The sequence below is a fragment of the Prionailurus viverrinus genome, chromosome F1 (assembly GCF_022837055.1).
Source record: "Prionailurus viverrinus isolate Anna chromosome F1, UM_Priviv_1.0, whole genome shotgun sequence".
Classification (NCBI taxonomy): Eukaryota; Metazoa; Chordata; class Mammalia; order Carnivora; family Felidae; genus Prionailurus; species Prionailurus viverrinus.
In genome coordinates this window covers 60568359-60586372 of record NC_062577.1, presented here as the reverse complement: position 1 = coordinate 60586372, position 18014 = coordinate 60568359, and the positions used below count along the sequence as shown (strand labels likewise).

Here is an 18014-nt window from a genome sequence, read left to right as displayed (position 1 = left end):
TACTTAAAAAAAAAAAAAAAATCTTAAAAAGAGAAGCAGACGGGGATGACCCCAGTGGATTCTGTCTCTGCCGTCTGTACATCACTTGGTAGCTTTTTAGTCAAGTTCATTTCCCTTTGTCCTTTTGGGGTGTCTTTGGGGTTAGGAATGCCCAGACTTGGGGGACCTCAAGAGAAAAACCTATGCTGCTTTCCAGCTGGAGATCCCCTCCCCCATACACACACCCCAAGAGATGATGATATTGGGGAACGGTGACGATTTCTCTTTGCTCTCCCATTTGCACCTTCACGGTCTAAAAGTATTTGGGGCGCCTGGGTGGCGCAGTCGGTTAAGCGTCCGACTTCAGCCAGGTCACCATCTCGCAGTCCGTGAGTTCGAGCCCCGCGTCGGGCTCCGGGCTGATGGCTCGGAGCCTGGAGCCTGTTTCCGATTCTGTGTCTCCCTCTCTCTCTGCCCCTCCCCCGTTCATGCTCTGTCTCTCTCTGTCCCAAAAATAAATAAAAAATGTTGAAAAAAAATTTTTAAAGTATTTGTACAGCACCTTATGGTTGCAGAAGATCTGCCCGTGCCCTGTCTCACCCACTCTCAGGATTTGCCCATCCCACAACTTGACAACCACTCGGAAAATATTTGTGTGCTCATTTCAAGGCTTAGGAGAGAAGGAAAAAATTGTGCCCCGGGCTCCGTGCCGGGTCTAGACCCTCTGCCCTGGGGTTCCGTGCTGTTGTTCTGTGGCAGGCCCCAGGCCGGCTAGTGAGACCCAGCCGGCAGGCCTCCCCTCCTGTAAGCAGGAGGAGGTGTGGGGGCCCTTGGGGAGGAGGGGGGCTCCGCGTCTGTGGGTCTCAGATGAGGGGGAGCATCGACATAGACTCAGGAAGCCCTACTCTTGACTTTTCGCATTCCCTGTAGCTAGTAGGCTCCAAAGTCAGCAGGCGCAGTCCCCATGGAGATGAGGGCAGCGGGCACAGCATTAGCACCTGGGGGCGCGGCCACATCATTTCTTAGAGGCCATGATATTCAGAGAAGGTGGTGACGGTAAGCCAGAGACTGAGTGGCAGTAAGGGACGAGCACTTGAAGACAGAAGGGCGACATAAGTGATTCCAGTTGGTCCCAAAAAGGCAAGGCCATGAAGGAAAATCATGTGGCTACCCAGATTTTTATATAGCATTCCTTAAAAAGTACACAGTGTGGTAGGCAGGGAGCGGCCATTGCTGAGAGCGCTGAACGTCTGGGTGCGGCGAGCCCTTGGAAAAGGCTGAGGATGAGAGAAAAGGCTCAGGGGACCGTGGCCCACGATGAGGGGAGGCTCCCAAGCCTCAGTGTACATCCCCACCTTTCCTCTTCCCGTCTTCAAACACAATTACAATGAAGAAGTCTCCACATATTGAAACACCAGAGGGGAAACCTTACAGGTCACTTGGTCCCATCCTAACACATGGAGGGGAGGAAGGAGTGGGGACGGGGCAGGGGTCAGAGAACAGTGAAAGGGGAAATACCCGTATATTAAAGTCATGGCTGCAGTGAAAATATCAGAGGTAAATGTTTGTTTGTTTGTTTTTAAGGAGGCTCCTCACTCTACACGAAGCCCAACATGGGGCTTGAACTCATGACTCTGAGATCAAGACCTGAGCTGAGATCAACAGTCTGATGCTCAACGGGCTGAGTCACCCAGGCATCCCCCCACCCCCATTCCATTTTTCTAACTCTTTTTTTTTTTCCTTCAGTGGAGAACTATCTGATCTTCAAACTAGGAACTCTAGAACTTAAAAAAAATACAACGTTTAAAAACCATGAAGAAAAAGGTGTCCCTCCTGGGGCGCCTGGGTGGCTCAGTTGGTTAAGCGTCCTCCTTCGGCTCAGGTCTTGATCTCAGGGTTGGTGAGTTCGAGCCCCGCGTCGGGCTCTGTGCTGACAGCTCAGAGCCTGGAGTCTGCTTCGGATTCTGGGTCTCTCTCTCTCTCTCTGCCTCTCCCCTGCTCACGCTCTGACTCTGTCTTTCAATAATAAATGTTAAAAAGAAAAAAAAAAAAAGGCATCCCTCCTTTAAGTGTGTCTGCTCCTCGGGGTCCTAATGAATGAGTCTGTACATTCGTGGGTCATAGATGTGAGAAGATGACCAGGGTGAGAACATCCCACTTTGTAGAAAAGGGACAAGTGTGGGTCCAGGGACTACACACTAGTGAACTTGTAGAAGAGATCACAAAGCAGAAGCAGCAGCGAGAGGCTGTAACCAAATAAAAAGCCACCCTCGGAGATGCTTTGCTAGAAATTCCATTCTGGGGTGTGGAAAATAGTTCTCCAAGTGCGCTGGGTGATGTTCACATCCCTTCAGGAACGTGACTCAGCTCTGTGAACTGCTTGGGGAGCGGTCCCGGAAGGCACAAAGGTGCACAGGGAAGAGGGAGGTCCTCCTTACCGGGCAAGCACATGTGTCGGGCGTTGTGTTAAATGTGGGGATGTGTTTTTCTCATCCCTCATCCCGTGAAGAGATGATTACTTTCCCTGTTCAGGAAGGAAAAGGTTGTGTCGACTGAGCCCTTTGCCGGAGGTGAACAGCTGGGAGGTTGGAAACGCTAAGGCTTGAACCCAGATCTTTCTGCCCCCGCGGCCCCCAGGGCAGGCCTGCCTGAGCAGTGAGGGATGAAAATGCGCCCTTTCAAGCACTGTTGAGAGAAGAGGTAGCTCCCGGGTGTTCAAAAGGTTGCCCTTTGGAGGAAAGACGGGCCTGGTCTCTAAGGCCCCACGGCCGGGAGCCAGGGCAGTGGTGTGGAAGTGACGGGAGCCGGTCACCGGTCCTGTTTGCTCTGTAACCCCGGGGGGTGAGGTGCAGCCCTGCGATCAAACCTGCTTCGCTGGCGAAGACCCACGGGGAGATCGTGACCGGATATCACCCACTAGCGAGTGGCAGAGTCTGGGCCTAAAATCGGGTCCGTCCCACACCAGGGCCAGCATTTTCAACCAGTTCCCTCCGCTCTATTCCTGGTAGTAGATTTCTTTCTCTCTCGCGCGCTCTTTTTTTAAATTTTATTTTAGAGCACGCAAGCGGGGGAGAGGGACAGAGGGGGAGAAAGAATCTTTATTTATTTATTTTTTAACATTCATTTTTGAGAGAGAGAGTGAGAGAGACAGAGTGCAAGCGGGGGAGGGGCAGAGAGAGAAGGAGACACAGAATCGGAAGCAGGCTCCAGGCTCCGAGCTGTCAGCACAGAGCCCGACGTGGGGCTCGAACTCATGAACTGCAAGATCATGACCTGAGCCAAAGTCGGACACTTAAGTGACTGAGCCACCCGGGTGCCCTGAGAGAGAATCTTAAGTAGACTCCACACTCAGCACAGAGCCCAGTGCAGGATTCGATCATGATCTGAGCCAATATCGAGAGTCAGACGCTCAGCCGCTCAGGCATCCTGTTGGTCGGTTTCCAACCTGTGTGAAAATTCCCAAGTGATGAGAAGCTCCCAAAAAGAGACTATTCCGTCAGGGAGCGAATTGCCCGTTGCCGACAAATCCTGAGTGGCAGGACCCTGGGTTGGAACCAGGCCTGACGACCACACAGGTGTCTTTCTACGTTTGATTGTTCTTCTCCTGTGATCTTAAGAGGAGCAAGTTTACTTTAGATTCACAAAGAGAAGGGGGGTTATTGATGGTGGGTCTGGCGGTTCTTCATCACTCCATCCGCCTGAGCTCCCGGATAAGCTCCAAATCCAGTTTGTCCACGGTACTTTTTATGTTTCGGTCATTTACCATAAGTTTATGGGTATAACAATCTGTAGAAAAGTTTATCGCTGTGGCTTGATAGCATAACAGTTCCAGTAGGAGGTGAACATTCTGATTCTGTGCGTATTTGAAAATAAACAGAAATTCGAAGGGGGAAGGAACAAAACCTCACGAAACCTTAGCACTTGTTATTACAGTATGCAGACTACTCTGATATCCTGCGCTTGGCGATTACACTGAAAGTTGAGAAAATTGACGTACTTTTTGGGGAAGTACTTTTTTTGGAGGTACGTTTTGGAAGCAGGATCAAAACTGCCCCAGACTTCTCCCCCGCCCCCAACACACGCCAAGGTATAGAGAAATAAGAGTTTGTGGAATATGTTTCTAGATCCGGAATTTTGGACCTGCGGCGTTACGTGGCGAACGAGGTCGCACGTGCCCCTCGATTGTGTCGGCAGATGCTTTTCTGAGCTCTAACTAGCTGACGTTGTGGTTCGCCAGAGGTGGTTCTGTTTGCAACGCTACGTTAAGTTTCTGCACTCAGACGTCACAGAACCCTCTCCAGAGAGCTCCAGTCCGCAGAGACTGCCTCCCCACACAGGCTGTCCTCACGGTTTCTGGAAAGGGGCTTTGTCCGTCAAGGGAAAGGTAACCTGTGTTTCCCGCCGTTCCTGGCCGCCGTCCCCGTCTGTGTCCTGCTGGCATGCCTCTCCACACTCATATCGCCTTCTCAGCTTTAGATCTACTTCTCTGTCCTTAGGGCATTCCGTAATAATTAAAAACTCAGAAATGGAAGGAGTTTTATGTAGGACACGGCTGAACCGACCGACTTTCCTTCCAGCGGACGGGGCGCGAATAACCAGACTACGTCGTGGGTGCTCGTTAATGACAGCATGGATGCCTCTCTCCCTCCTCAGCTGGCATTAGGAACTTTCTATGTGCCAGTTGCCATGCTGGCACGGGGGCCACCAGGATGTAGTCCTTTTTCCTTTAAGGAGCTCGAGCCTAAATAGCATCGTGTGACAGATGTGCTGTGGTAACGGTGAGCCCAAGAGGGTTCAGCAGCCCAATGATATTTGGAGGGCGGGGTGGGCAGGAAGGTGTCTCTGAACCAAGTCTTGAAGGATGCCAAGGGTGTCACCGCAGTGGCAACGGCAGGTGGGTGTACATGACTAGTTCCGGAGGGCTATGTAGGTCAGGGCTCTGGAGAGAGAGAAGAGCAGGAAGGTGGATACTCCATGCTGAGGGGATCAGACTTTATTCTGAGGGAAGTCGGAAGCCTTTGAGTGGTTTTTAGAGGGAAATAATGAGATGTGTTTCCGATTATCCCAGTTTGCTAGCTGTGTAGAGAATGGTTTGGCCATAGGTGAGCCAGGAAGCAGAGAGAGACACTAGATGGGTTGCAAAAATCCAGGTGAGGGGCGCCTGGCTGGCTCAGTCAGTAGAGCGTCCGACTTCGGCTCAGGCCGTGATCTCAAAGCTTGTGAGTTTGAGCCCCGCATCGGGCTCTGTGCTGACAGCCTGGAGCCTGCTTCGGATTCTGTGTCTCCTTCTCTCTCTGCCCCTAACCCACTCACATTCTGTCTCTGTCTCTCTCAAAAATAAAAATAAACATTAAAAAAAAATTTTTTAAAACCCAGGTGAGAAAGAAGGATCTGTGAACTAAGGCAGTACCGTAGAGACGAAGGAAATACATTCCTCAGCCGTATTGAGGAGACGGGCTACAAAGAACTTGGTCATGAGCAACAGATAACGGGGAACAAGGAAGGGGGTCAAGGGTGTGGTGCAGGCTTCTGGCTTGAGTGGATCCAGTGTTCCTCATCAAGATGGTTCCTGGGAGAAGGAAAGTATCGATGCTGGGAGAATTGCGAGGATGATGATTAATTCGGTGGGGGGCACGATAAATTTGAGGAGCTTTGAGATGTTCAAGAGAGAGGTCTGTGGGGACACCCGGTTGGCTCAGTTGGTTAAGCGTCTGACTCTTGGTCTTGGCTCGGGTCATGATCTCACGGTTTGTGGGATTGTGCCCCACGACGGGCTCTGTACTGACAGTGAGGCGCCTGCTTGGGATTCTCTCTCTCTCTGCCTCTCTCCAGCTTGTGTGCACTCTCTCTCTCTCTCAAGTGACTAAAACTTTAAACAATAAGAAAAAGAGGGGATTTCTAGGATTGCCAGGTGGGCCTGGGTTTCAGGCGGAAGGTGCTGAGTTACAGAAGTTGGCTGACCACTCTCTTTCTCGGAAGCCGCGTCAAACATCGGCACGTCTAGTCTGTGCCCTTCACGCTGGGTGGACACGCGAGATGTACTGACTTGGCTTCTAGCACAGTGAGCAGAGGAGTGGCTCCCCAAGGTGAACTTGGCGCTCTTGCCAGGATTGTTCGTCTCCGTATCCACTTTTCTTCTGAGCGCCCCTCCCGGGCTTCTTGGAGTCCTTGGCGAGAATCTCAGTACAAAGGCCATTGAGAGACCGTATCAGTAAGAAGTACAAAGGCACTTTGCCCATTATTTCATCTTCCAGGTAAGCCCATGAGGTATGAAGAACGAATAGGCCCGTGTTACAGGTAACAGCCTCTGAGGGTTACGTGGCTTTTGCCTCATAAGTGGTGAAGTTGAGGGTACGACTCTAAATCCCTTTCTCTTTCTGCCGAGTACTCAGCCCTGACGTACACCAGAACGGATCGACTTGTTAAATCCTTGGATGAGAGTTGTTACTGACGAAGAGGTGTTTTCTGGAAATGATGCGGCCCCGGAAGTGTTTGTCTGGAGCGATCCTCTCCTTGGATCTCCCAAGACGGGTGCCACTGATGTACCCCGTCTACTTCCCTCCCCTGCCCCATGCCAGCAGCGCTGGGACCTGGCGGGCCAGGTGGCACCCTGTCTAGGCCCGCTGTGGCCTCAGCCATCACGGCCTTGCTTATGACTTTCCCCAGCTTCCCCTCTGGCGCCCGGCACCCAGAGAGATCCTTCCGTTCAGAGCGTCGGGGACTCAGTCCTCCACTCAGCAGCCTCACCTGGAAAGCAAGCTCCACCCTTCAGGGCACCCTCCCCCCCCCAACACCCTGCCATGTTCTGGCCTCTGGCTGCTTGGATGACCCTGTCAGCACATCCCTCCACTTGAGCCACACTGACCTCTGGCCATTCCCTGAACACTTCTAGCACCTTCTGAATGCCACTGGGCTTTCATATTTGCCGTTCCCACTTCCTGCACCGCATTTGCCCCGGTGGTTCCCTCACACCCAGGCCTCTGGCTCTCCGTGGCGCCTTCGTGCTGGCCCTGCGGCCTCCCTGGCTAAAACAGCAGCCCCCACCGCGCTCTGTCCCTTACTCTGCCTGTTTTTCCTCAGAGCACTCGGTTTCTGTTTCATTGTGGAGATCTGTACCTGAGGTCTGAGAGTTTAGGGCGTCCTGCCGCCTTTATGTATCTGGGCTGGGCTGGGATAGCGCCCGGCCCACAGTGTGCATGCTGGTTGGGGGGGGAGGAACAGCGGAGTGAACACACGGAGGCCGTGGGGGTGAGGTCACTACCCAGAGAGGACGGGAGGTGAGGTCACTACCACCGAGGGACTTAACGGTAACGAGACTGAGCGTCTTTGTCTGGGCAGGCGTGGCCGACATTGCCGGCTCCCAAGTCTCCTCGTTGGGAGACAACTGGGAACAGGTATCCGGAAACTTGCCCCCGTTTCCGTGGGTTAGATGCAGGTTGATTGCTCTGATGAGGATGGCAACAACTTTTGCCCCTCTAGCACACAAGTTACCAGCACAGATTTGCGGCCTGGTGACAGCGTGGGGTCCGTCCCCTACCCATGCCCGCTCTTCTAGATGTGGAGGTCCCCCAGCGTCGTGTCACTGTTTCACCAGTGTCCTGGTGAAAGTGCCGCCTACATTGTGGCTCTCGTAGGAAGAAGCGAGCGTGTCCTTGAACACAGGTTCCCTGGTTGGGGGGTTGACCCTAATGCCACCTTCAGTGCGTTTTTCTGTTGCTCTCTCTGTAGGATCTTCTACGTCTCTCATGATTCCCAAGACCTCAAGATCTTCAGCTATATCGCCCGAGATGGTGCCAGCAATATCTTCAGGTGTAACGTCTTTAAATCCAAGAAGAAGGTAAATGAGCAGTCATCGGTCACTGTTTTTGTTTTCCTCTGACGGAACCAGAGGAGCCCCCCCACCATTGGCCACTGTTGAGAGGCAAGAACTGACGTGGCTGTTTGCATGCGCAGCACAGGGGAGCCATCCAAGCAGTCCGTCGGTGCTCCTGCGTAACGAGATTCTCCTTTCGTTTTATCTGAGTTTTGTCCTCTGACATGGAGACAGCCGGGAAGAGCTCGACCATTGGATGAGGGCTCTGGATCGGGACAGGTAGATAGCACCAGGAGTGATGCTCCCCTCGGTGTGCGGCAGGAAAGAGGCATGGCCGTTTATTTACGTGACTTTTCACCATAATTCTGTGTGTCGGTCAGGGGCCTATAAATCACGACATGCGGAATCTAGTTTAGACTTTCTGTGGGAAGCTGGTTGTCCTGGGCAATTATTTTGGTGTGGTAACCTTGATGCTTGAGTAAATGCAGCTTTGGCCATTCGGGAGATGCTTTTCCTGTCATTTCTCCAGGAATTTAACACACAAAACTGGTGTTGGAAACCCGGGGTTTAGTCCCCGCTCTGCTGGAAGCCCAAGAGATGTTATGTGGGTCTCGGCTTCCTTGTCTATAAAGTGAGGAGAGACAAAATCAGAGTTTCCTAAAATGTCTCCTGTAAAATACTTACCGTCCAAAACGTTTCGTGTTAAAAATATCCTCTTTGAATTTGTTGGGAAGCCCTAAAGTTCGAGAGAAGCCCTTGAACTCTGTTTAACCCAGCGTTTCTCAAACTGATTCAGCCATGGAATCATGTTTCTTCCAAGTGATCCATCTAATATCCTGGGAACTATTTTTTCTGCAGGGTCAAGATTTGCTAACATGTGTCCCATCCCCTACTCTGGCTCTACCTCGAAAATTCTACTTTGCTGATTTTGCCTCTTCCTCTAAGGATTGGCGGTGCCCTTGGCCTCCTGTTCCCAGGGTTTTTCATGCAAACCATGGAATTTGGATGGAAAGAGCTAGAACTGGAAAGGTGGAAAGAAAACGCGCAAGTTGCCAGGCTTCCCTTCTAGAAGATGGTACGGTTGAGCCGAAAGTGTGTAAATGGGCCTAAGGCGAGCTGCCTGTTGAAGAACTGATAGGAAGAAGAGGAGGGTGAGGGAGAGAAAGAAAAGCCGGAAGGGCTGCAGACAGGCATGTAGGGCTTGGGAGGGTGAGCGGCTCTTGTGCAGCTTTGAGGTGCAGGGCGTCTGGGAAATGAATGTGTTCCCGGGACTTATGAATCGGATCGACGGTAATGTTCTTTGACAGGTGCAACTAAAGACTGGAATCCCCATGTAATTCATTTTGAGTGTTCAACTGTGCATCTGACTTCAGCTCTGTCCAGAGACTGGACCGCGTGGACCTTGGAATTTATTAGAGCTACACATGGCACGTGATAATTTTCCAAGCGCTTTAATGTCTAAGCTTACCTGATCCTTATAAAACCTATGCGAAGAAGTTAAGACTGGTACTTCGATTTCGCAGATGAGTAAATTGACGCTCAGAGAGATCAGATGCCTTGCCCACGGTCCCGGGAATAGGCACCGGCTAGAGGCAGGGAGACGTGCAGACAGCATGAATTTTGAGCCAGAGACCTAGGCAAGGGCTGTCATTATATTTGCTTTGCTGTCAGAGCTAGCATAGCGATGCGAACACAGTGGGGTGGCCCCGTCCTTCTGCCAAAACCTGAGTCTGAGAGCAGTGCCCACTGGAACTTTGAGCTTGAAGTAAAGCACGGAATTAAGTTCTTATTATCCAGAGACCAGGGAGTGGTCACCCGGCTCCCTATCTCTTCCGCTTTTTCCGTGTCTCCTAGCCCTCGGAGCTCATTCTGAAAATGCCACGTCCCGTTTGCCCGCACCTACTGAGCCTGTAACTCTGGGTAGGGTGGATTCTCAGGCCCTTTGCTGGCCTGCAGCCACGTCACTGAAAGAACGGTTTCCAGACAGCCTGGCCTGTGAGCCCCACTGCTGCCGAACTATGGGCAGAAGGGCCAGCTTCCCAGCCAGTAAGGAGGAGGGAGTTGTGCAGGAAAGCAAGCAGTCTTGAGGAGGGTGGGGACCGTGCCTGCAAGGTTTTGCACATTTATCCCAGGTAGCCTCTGGAGATGGTGATGTGCTGTTTTGTGACACTTCTGGTCTAGGGAGACCATAGTTAGCTTGGGAAAGAGTTTTAATTGGCGAGTCATAGGAATACTTATGAAGTGAGGGGGGTAAGACCGTATACCCGGAGGAAATGTGTTGCGGGGATGTTTCTGGATTGTTGGGGGTCAATAGGGAGATCTCTGGACTGGCAGCCAGCAGGCCTGGATGCTCTCGTGTCGATCATAGTGTAGAAACCTCAGATGAGCTCCTCGCTCTGTCAGGGCTTTGCGTATTGCCGTTCAGATCACGCCATGGCCCCTGTGTGTGTCCCCATGGCCCGTTCCCCATGACAGGCCCCCGGTGTGCTTGTCGCCGTTCCCTTATGGTTCACCCAGGGGAGCAGATTCACCTCTTCTGTCATTTGAGAATATGGGTCTGGTGTCTCCGCTTTCCTGGTGGAGGCCCCCGTGCCTCCCCGCCGGCACGGCCACAGTTCTGTACCTGTGGCTCTTCACACAGGTCGCTCACGCATACAGCCAGCGTGGTTCCCCTCTTGGGCTTTCCTTGCGAGCTAGGTATCAAAAGACTGCGGGAAGGTAACATACCACCAGCTGCTAGTCATCTAGGTCTTGGGTTACCCAGGTTCTAGCTTTCTACGAAGGCAAGCCTTATGGGAAGTCATCTAGCTTGGTTACCTGCTATGTGCCTGTGACTCTTTTTTTTTTTTTTAATTTTTTAATGTTTATTCATTCCTGAGAGAGACAGAGAGAGAGAGAGAGAGAGAGAGAGAGAGAGCGTGAGCATGGGGAGGGGAAGAGAGAGAGAGAGAAAGACACAGAAATCCGAAGCAGGCCCCAGTTTCTGAGCTGTCAGCACAGAGCCCAATGTGGGGCTTGAACGTGTGAACCGCGAGATCACGACCTGAGTCGAAGTTGGATGCTCCACCGACTGAGCTGCCCAGGGGCCCCTGCGCCTGTGACTCTGTGTGTGAGTTCTCTCCTTTCATTCCTATGGCAGGTATGTAAAGACAGGTACTTTTTCTGGGAAAACAGAAGCTTAAGGGACATAAGTCACAGTAAGTAGAACTGAACCCAGAGAGTCTGACCCTGGAGCCCACATCCTATTTTCCATCAGGAAGTCACATGATAGGGAGTAGCCTTGTTCCCCAGGACCTGTTTGTGATGAGAACCTACAGCACTTGTCACTTGGGTACGAAGAGCTCCTTCACTCTGAATGACCCGAGTCACTCTGACCTAGATTTTCCCTTCTTCCCTCACTGTCTTTGGTCACTATTGACTCCATTTGCGTAATTGAGGAAGGAAAGGGTCCGGGGAAGTAGGTTGCCATGGGTCCCACAGCTCAGCAGTGCCACTGAGACTAGAACTGGGCTTCCTGCCTCCCAGCCCAGAGCTTTGGCCGCTGAACTCTGTTACATGAAACTCACAAAAGGAACATGAGCCTTTGGACCTGAGCTTCTCCAGCCATCAAGCCAGCTGAAAGGCATCTCAGGAATGCAGGTTGTCATGTGTGAAGCGATATAATCTTCAGGAACAAGTTCTGTGTGACTGGGAAGGATTGCCAGGATTGTTAGAATGTGTCTGTGGATGGGGTGACCATTCCTGTTAGAAAGGAAGGCGGAGAGAGGGTCTTTTCCTCACCCAGAGCATCCAGGGGAGACGTTTCCCAAAACTACGGCATTCTGCGTCCCCCCGCCCCCAGCCCGTCCGCCCAACTTGGGGGGTATAATGATAGTATTCATTTGCAAGACCTCTTGCCTCTTGCGTGGTCTCTTGACCTCTCCTGTGGAGAGGACATTGCCCTGCTGTCATTTTTTTCCCGGCCCCAGGAGAATGAGGCTGTCGGCCCTGATTAAGTGTGACTGGACTTATTAGTGCAAGAGTGTGTGAAGTGTTGGTGATTAACGAGAGCTGCAGGAATCTCCCCGCTGTCTTCACAGGGCAGCTCCTTGAAATCATTTGCCTGGAATCACAGCTCAATTGGTTTGGTTAGGAGAAATTCCTTCCTCCTGTAATGCTGTCCCCATCAGATTAGGGGCCACAGCTGAGAAGTTTCACCGTCCTCAAATGCTTGAAATGGATTTTGAATGATGATGACGGTCCCATGTGAAAGAATAAGCCGCTTGCCTGGCCAGGTTTAGGATATGAAGGAGAGACAGGTCCTAACCTTAGAGAAAGAGCCTAGCTTTGTATCTTAAGAGTTGGGTCAGATGGGGTTGGGAAGTCAAAATATAGAAATCACAGATCTCAGCACTCGTCTGGTCCAAACCTCTCTGTTGATGGATGAGGAAATCGGGGCCTGGAAAGGTGAATTTACTTGCTCGTGGTCACCCAGGTGGTTATTGGCAGTACTAAAGTTATAACCCGGCCTTCTTTTCTCCGTGGTACTGTGGTTCATGGAAGAAGTTCATAGCAGAGTACAAGGAAGAAGCCAGCAGTCTACTGGAAATTTTAAGATCCCCTATCTCCTGTCAATGTTGAAAGTCCTACCCACTTGGAAGCTAAACTTTCCCCATAGCGAGCAATATTCTCGTGTCCAAGGCATTGCCTCAATCAAACTCGAGGATCAAGGCTATTACATAACGTGTTGGACGGTAACCTAACCCATCTCAGAGCCTTAGTAACCTTTGGATCTGTCTCTGTATAGGAGTCCAAATATATTTCCTTGCTTCAGCATTGCGAATTCCATACATTGCAGTCATTTGATAAGATAGAAGCTTAAATCTTTTACTGCGGTTCAAACACACACACACACACACAAAAGCACATTAAAGAAACATGACCTTCGGTTCTGTTTTTTTGTTGAGACTCTGTGGTGGTTCAGGTCAAGGGAAGGGCGCTGTACGTTATTGCTGTGGTAGATGAGAAGAATTAGAAACCCAGGAGCTGTCCTGGAGCTGACTTATTGGGCTTCAGTCCCCTGGAATTCAGAAGCACGTGGCAGACAGAGCTCCCGTTGGGGCTGAGGGACAGTAGATGAGAAGACAGAGCGGGTAGATGAATAAGGAGCCTTCCTTGTAGGAAGCGTGCCCCACTTCTCTTTCTTTTCTTACTGTCGCCACTGCCACCCCCCGTCTTCACCTTGTATTCTCTCCTCACTTTCCTTTTACTTATCTGAAGACGCCTCTCTCCGTCTCCTGGAATCGTGAAATACAGCTTTTTCCAGGACAATGGAATTCGGAACGGCGCCCACGGTGATTTATGAAGTCAGCTGCAGAATGAGACAAATACTTCCCATTCTTCCCGCGTGCGTTACGCTCGGAAGATTCCCAGCGTTCACGGGGCCAGCCAACGACAAGGTCGCTTAAAACGAGAACAGCAGATAAAACCATGACTGACTGGACTTTTCCCCTGGATCAGTGAAGTACAGGGATCAACCTTTTGATTTCTGTCTTCCTGAAGCTACCAGGGCGGGCCTCCCACTCTGGCTGGGAGCATGGTGTTAATTCACGATCGCTGCTGCCACATAGCAGGTACCAACACCCGCCCGGCGCGTACTTAGCACCCACAGCAGGCACGCTCTAGGACGGCCGTTGGTTACATCTTGACATCTGTGCTGCATTGAGGGACGGCCTGTGGGGTGGGCAGGAAGGCGGCTTTGTCGGCATGAATAAGTAGGTGGTTAAAAGAAGCATTCCCGTGCGTCGTGAGGGTAAGTGGTATAAAGTTCTCAGACTGCCCCCTTTCCAGGCCCGTTGTACAAAATTGCCTGTAATCGGCACTCCCCTGAGCTGCCACGCTCCCCGTCTGCGGCTGAGAGCCCCTCTGAGGTTAGAAAACATCAAAGCCACCATATCCAGCCTAACCTTGACGACTCAAAGCCAACAAATGCGTCGGGGCTGCTGATGGAAAATGGCTTCTGGACAGGAAGATTTGATCCCTGCGCCCAAGTACTCTCAGGGGCTCTTGTGGAACTAAACTGGGTTTGTACTGAAATAATCCAGTAGGTGACGTTTTTAAAAATCTGGTAAATTCCAGAGGATGGCCAGATCCCGGAGCTGGACAAGGCTGTGTTCCCAACATGCCACCTGTTTGTTGTGCTTCGTACCTGGCTGCCTTCACATCTTTAAAACTCTGCTTTGATTTCCGAAGGCCTGTGTGTGGTCACGAGACATGAGCAGCTCCTCGTGATCCATGGGGACCTATGAAAAGGGTTCTTTTGAAAGCTGCCTTCAGGGAGAGTTCTCCCTTGTGGGCTTAGACGTGGCTTCTTAACTATTAAGTCTTAGCACGTGTGGATCCTGCACTCCAAGTGGGGCAGGCCCAGCAGGCGGGAGCCAGCATGGCTGTGCAGAGAGCGGACGGCCCCAGTGAGGGGAGGGACGGCCCCACCAGGTGCAGGCTCAGGTAATTTCCCCCAACAAGGTCCTAACATGGGAATCTACTCGAAGTAGACTTTTCACTGGTGAAGGGAGGCAAGCCTAAAAGGTCAGGGGGCCCCTGAACTCACAAAGCCATTTCTGAGAATTTGAGGCCATCCAGCCTCCTCCCACTGCTGTGGTGGGGAGTGGGGAGGCCAGTTCTCTCCTGCCGTAAAGCAGGTAGCAGCGTAGCTTGATTCCACGTTCAAGTTCAGAGCGCTCTCCATGGAACATGCTACCACAGTATCCTTTTAGTGTGAATGAAAATACAACCTACATCAGAGCGGAGTAAAGCGAACACTGAAAGGAAACCATTTAGCGGTGAATGTACACATCTAGACCTGGAATCCAGCAATTTCCTCGTGGTGGAAACCATCATGGTGGCTCCCACCAGAGACAGTTTGGCCCATGGGTTCTCCTCTGTCATGAGTTGGGTGGGGGAGGGGGTGGTTTCGCCTCTTTGATGCTCACATCCGTACGTAAGAGCCAGTCCCCTTAATATCTGTAGGTTTCTGTCGTCGATAAAAACAAGCCCAGCCTTTCCTATTTATCTTCTGTCCCCGTTGCCTTTCGGCACAAAAACCTGTGTTCGAGAGCTTAGCGTATGCCAGGCCCTGGGGGAGGTGTTCGTCATACGCTTACCCCTCTGCGTGGTGGAGGAGAGGCTGTGGGCATCGCTGACTCAACGCTGACGACTCCCGTTGTCGCTTCTCGACGGTTGGTTGAAACTGGTAGGCGTGTTCCACGCGTTCGTCCTTGATGAAGGTGACAGAGATGGAAACCATAGTCCGGGTTCTTCCGATGTCAGTCCTGAGTGTGTGATCCAGCGCCCAGCTTGCGATGTCTGGGAAATGCGGGGCCTCTGAGAAGTCATTTCCTACCGGGTTTAAGTCTGAGCGCTTCCTTTCCAAGAGAGGATTAGAAATCCTGTCCCCGTCCCTTGTCTTCTCCTGTGGACTTGGGGGCACTTGTTCGAAGACCTTTCAACTTTTAACATCGTCTTTCGTTTTTTAATGTTTACTTATTTTTGAGAGAGAGAGAGTGCGACTGGGGGAGGTACAGAGAGAGGGGGACAGAGGACCCGAAGGGGGGTCGGCGCTGACGGCAGTGAGTCCGGTGTGGGGTTCCAACTCACGAGCCGTGAGAGTGAGACCTGAACCGAAGCCAGATGCTCAAGCGAGCCACCCAGGCGCCCCTCAACTTTTAACGTCATCTGAAAAGCTAGTTAAGGAAAGTGTCTGTGGCTTACAGGGATGGTGGTGGAGTTTGTAACCTGTCCTTCCTAGGAGAACCTGAGCTTTTATAGCAACAGGCACTTAGTGAATGTGGGACTCACTAGGTGGACACAGCTGTCCTGGAGTCAGGCCATCCAAAATGTGATTAATCTCGGATGCAGGCATAGGGTGACAGCCACAGTTAGATAAACTGTCTGCGGTGGGATGTTCGGGGAGCACTGGGGGCAAGGAGCAGTGAGCTGAGCTCACCCAGCCTGTGTGCTTAAACTCCACCTAGCTTACACCAGACTCGGTCTTGGGAAGAAAATGAGAGCTGACCGATTCTGCAGTCGGTCAACTATCCTCTTTGGAGGCCAGACCCTGAGAATATTGCCTGTGGTTTGTCCTCACAGCCTGTGTGGGTCGCTTAGGACTGTAGGGGAACAGGCTTCCTTGTCCTGTGTCCTCCTCTCCAAGTTAAGCCGCGGAATACCGAGAGCCAGGGTCAAGTTCTGTTCTTGGGCTATTAAAAGATATGGTTAAATAGCTCCTCGGCACCCCCACCCCTGCCCCAAGAAAGGAAGGAAGGGAGGGAGGGGAGAAGGAAGGAGGGAAGGAAAGAAAGAGGAGTGGCCAAAAACAGACCCAAGTGGGCTATGTCTTACGGCAAGACTGGGAAGGCTCACCTGGGTTGGGCTTGCGGCCACTGGCATCCCAGGGGAACTTGGACTCCAGGTTCGCGGCTCTGCTGCTTAGACGGTGGCTTCCCAGTCCCTGGTCTGCAGGAGCAGCAGGGAGACCTGGAGAAACCGAGTTTCTCTTCATGTGGCGAACCCACCAAACGTTCAGTTGTGATTGGCGAAGGATGCTGGAGCGTCTGGACCACTTTTATTAAACGTGGAAGGGGGACTTGGGCTCAGTACCGTCTGTCCTTCCAGTTGACTGATTGTTCTAGAACTGGTGAGTTTCTACTTCCTGGGCCATTTCAGGAAGGAAAACATCTCCACACCCTTCTTTGTGAGCATGGGCGCATCGGAGCAACCTTAGGTTTTTCCGTCTCTTCCTTTGCTGACTTCATGGGTTTCTGTCCGCGTGGCCCCCGGCGCATCCTCTCCCGTCCCGGGCCCTTCTTGTGTCCTTTGCAGAGGGTCCCCACGCCCTTCACCTGCTCTTTTCCTTTCTCCTTCCCAGAGCCAAGCCATGCGCATCGTGCGGACGGTCGGGCAAGCCTTCGAGGTCTGCCACAAGCTAAGCCTGCAGCACACGCACCAGAACGCAGACGGCCAGGAGGACGGTGAGGGCGAGAGGGACAGCAGCAGTTCGGGGGAGCCAGGTAGGCGCCTGGGCGGGTCGCTGCAGTGGGAGGGTTGGCCACCAGCATGGGACAGTGCATTCCTTCACGAAGCCCCAGACCGTCAACCCACTTAAAAAGCACATTTATTTTTTTTTTTCTCTTTCTCTCTGGAGTCTACATTTTCTTTAAGGAACGTGTGTGGCTTTTATAATAGACAATTAAAGATGTTTATCGAACACGGAAGCATTTAAGCTGCTTTGTGCTACCAAATCCAACCCCAAAGAAAACTTCAGTACAAAAGCACCTTCATAAAACAAATTAGAAAGAAGATAAAGTTATAATTACCTTCATGGCTTTTAAAAAATTGTTTTTAATGTTTATTGATTTTGGGGAGAGACAGAGTGTGAGCGGGGGAAGGGCAGAGAGAGAGAGAGGGAGACACCGAATCCGAAGCAGGCTCCAGGCTCCCAGCTGTCAGCCCAGAGCCCGACGCGGGGCTCGAACCCGCGAACCGTGAGATCACGACCTGAGCCCGAGTCGGACGCTTAATTGGCTGAGCCACTCAGGCGCCCCACTTTCTTCCTGTTTCTAAATTCTGTAGTTCTGTAGACGTTCCACGTGGACGTTATTCCAATAGCTCTCACTTTGAAGTGTCACCGAGAGTCAGGAGGATGGCAGAGTTGTCTTCCATCATGTGGATCGTCTCACAGTAAATGTGGGGAAAGTATGAGCATCAGGAAAGAGCAGACGGAAAGTCAGTATTGTTTATATCGACTTCTAATGTGGAAAAGCCAAGAAAAGAAACTAATCACTGTTAGAAACAGGAGAATTCCTTTAAGGAGGTGAGGTCTGATAGTACGACCAGTAACTCAGGGTTATGTTTTCCAGCAACGACCACTTGGAAGTCTTAGCAGAAGAAAAAAGTCATTAGCATAACAATTTAAAAAGACAAAATACCCGTGAATGATTGTAATAAAATGTCTACATTTTACCGGAAGAAAGTTGTAAACAAGTGGAAGGTTCTTGGATGGGAAACCTGAACCATCCTTTTTATTAAAAAAAAAAAAAAAAAAAGCCAATTCTCCTGTGAATCTCTCAATTTAACAGCACAGTGCAGATTTCTGATGGCAAAAGGGGCACATCAGAAAGCTGTCGTCTTCAGAACTTGCAGGATCCAGATAAGGCAGGGTTCAGAGGAGCATCCAAAGGTTCAA

General features: G+C 51.4%; 1 protein-coding gene across 4 annotated transcripts in view; it reads left to right on the top strand.

The window, feature by feature from the left end:
• CF1H1orf226 (chromosome F1 C1orf226 homolog) overlaps positions 1-18014 on the top strand; it is a 286062-nt gene that overhangs the window by 234060 nt on the left and 33988 nt on the right. For all 4 annotated transcript variants that reach the window (XM_047840210.1, XM_047840209.1, XM_047840212.1 and 1 more), the window contains 2 exons: positions 7708-7816; positions 16698-16839. In XM_047840210.1, the coding sequence (XP_047696166.1) occupies positions 7708-7816; positions 16698-16839 (251 nt within the window). The remainder of the gene's footprint in view (positions 1-7707; positions 7817-16697; positions 16840-18014) is intronic.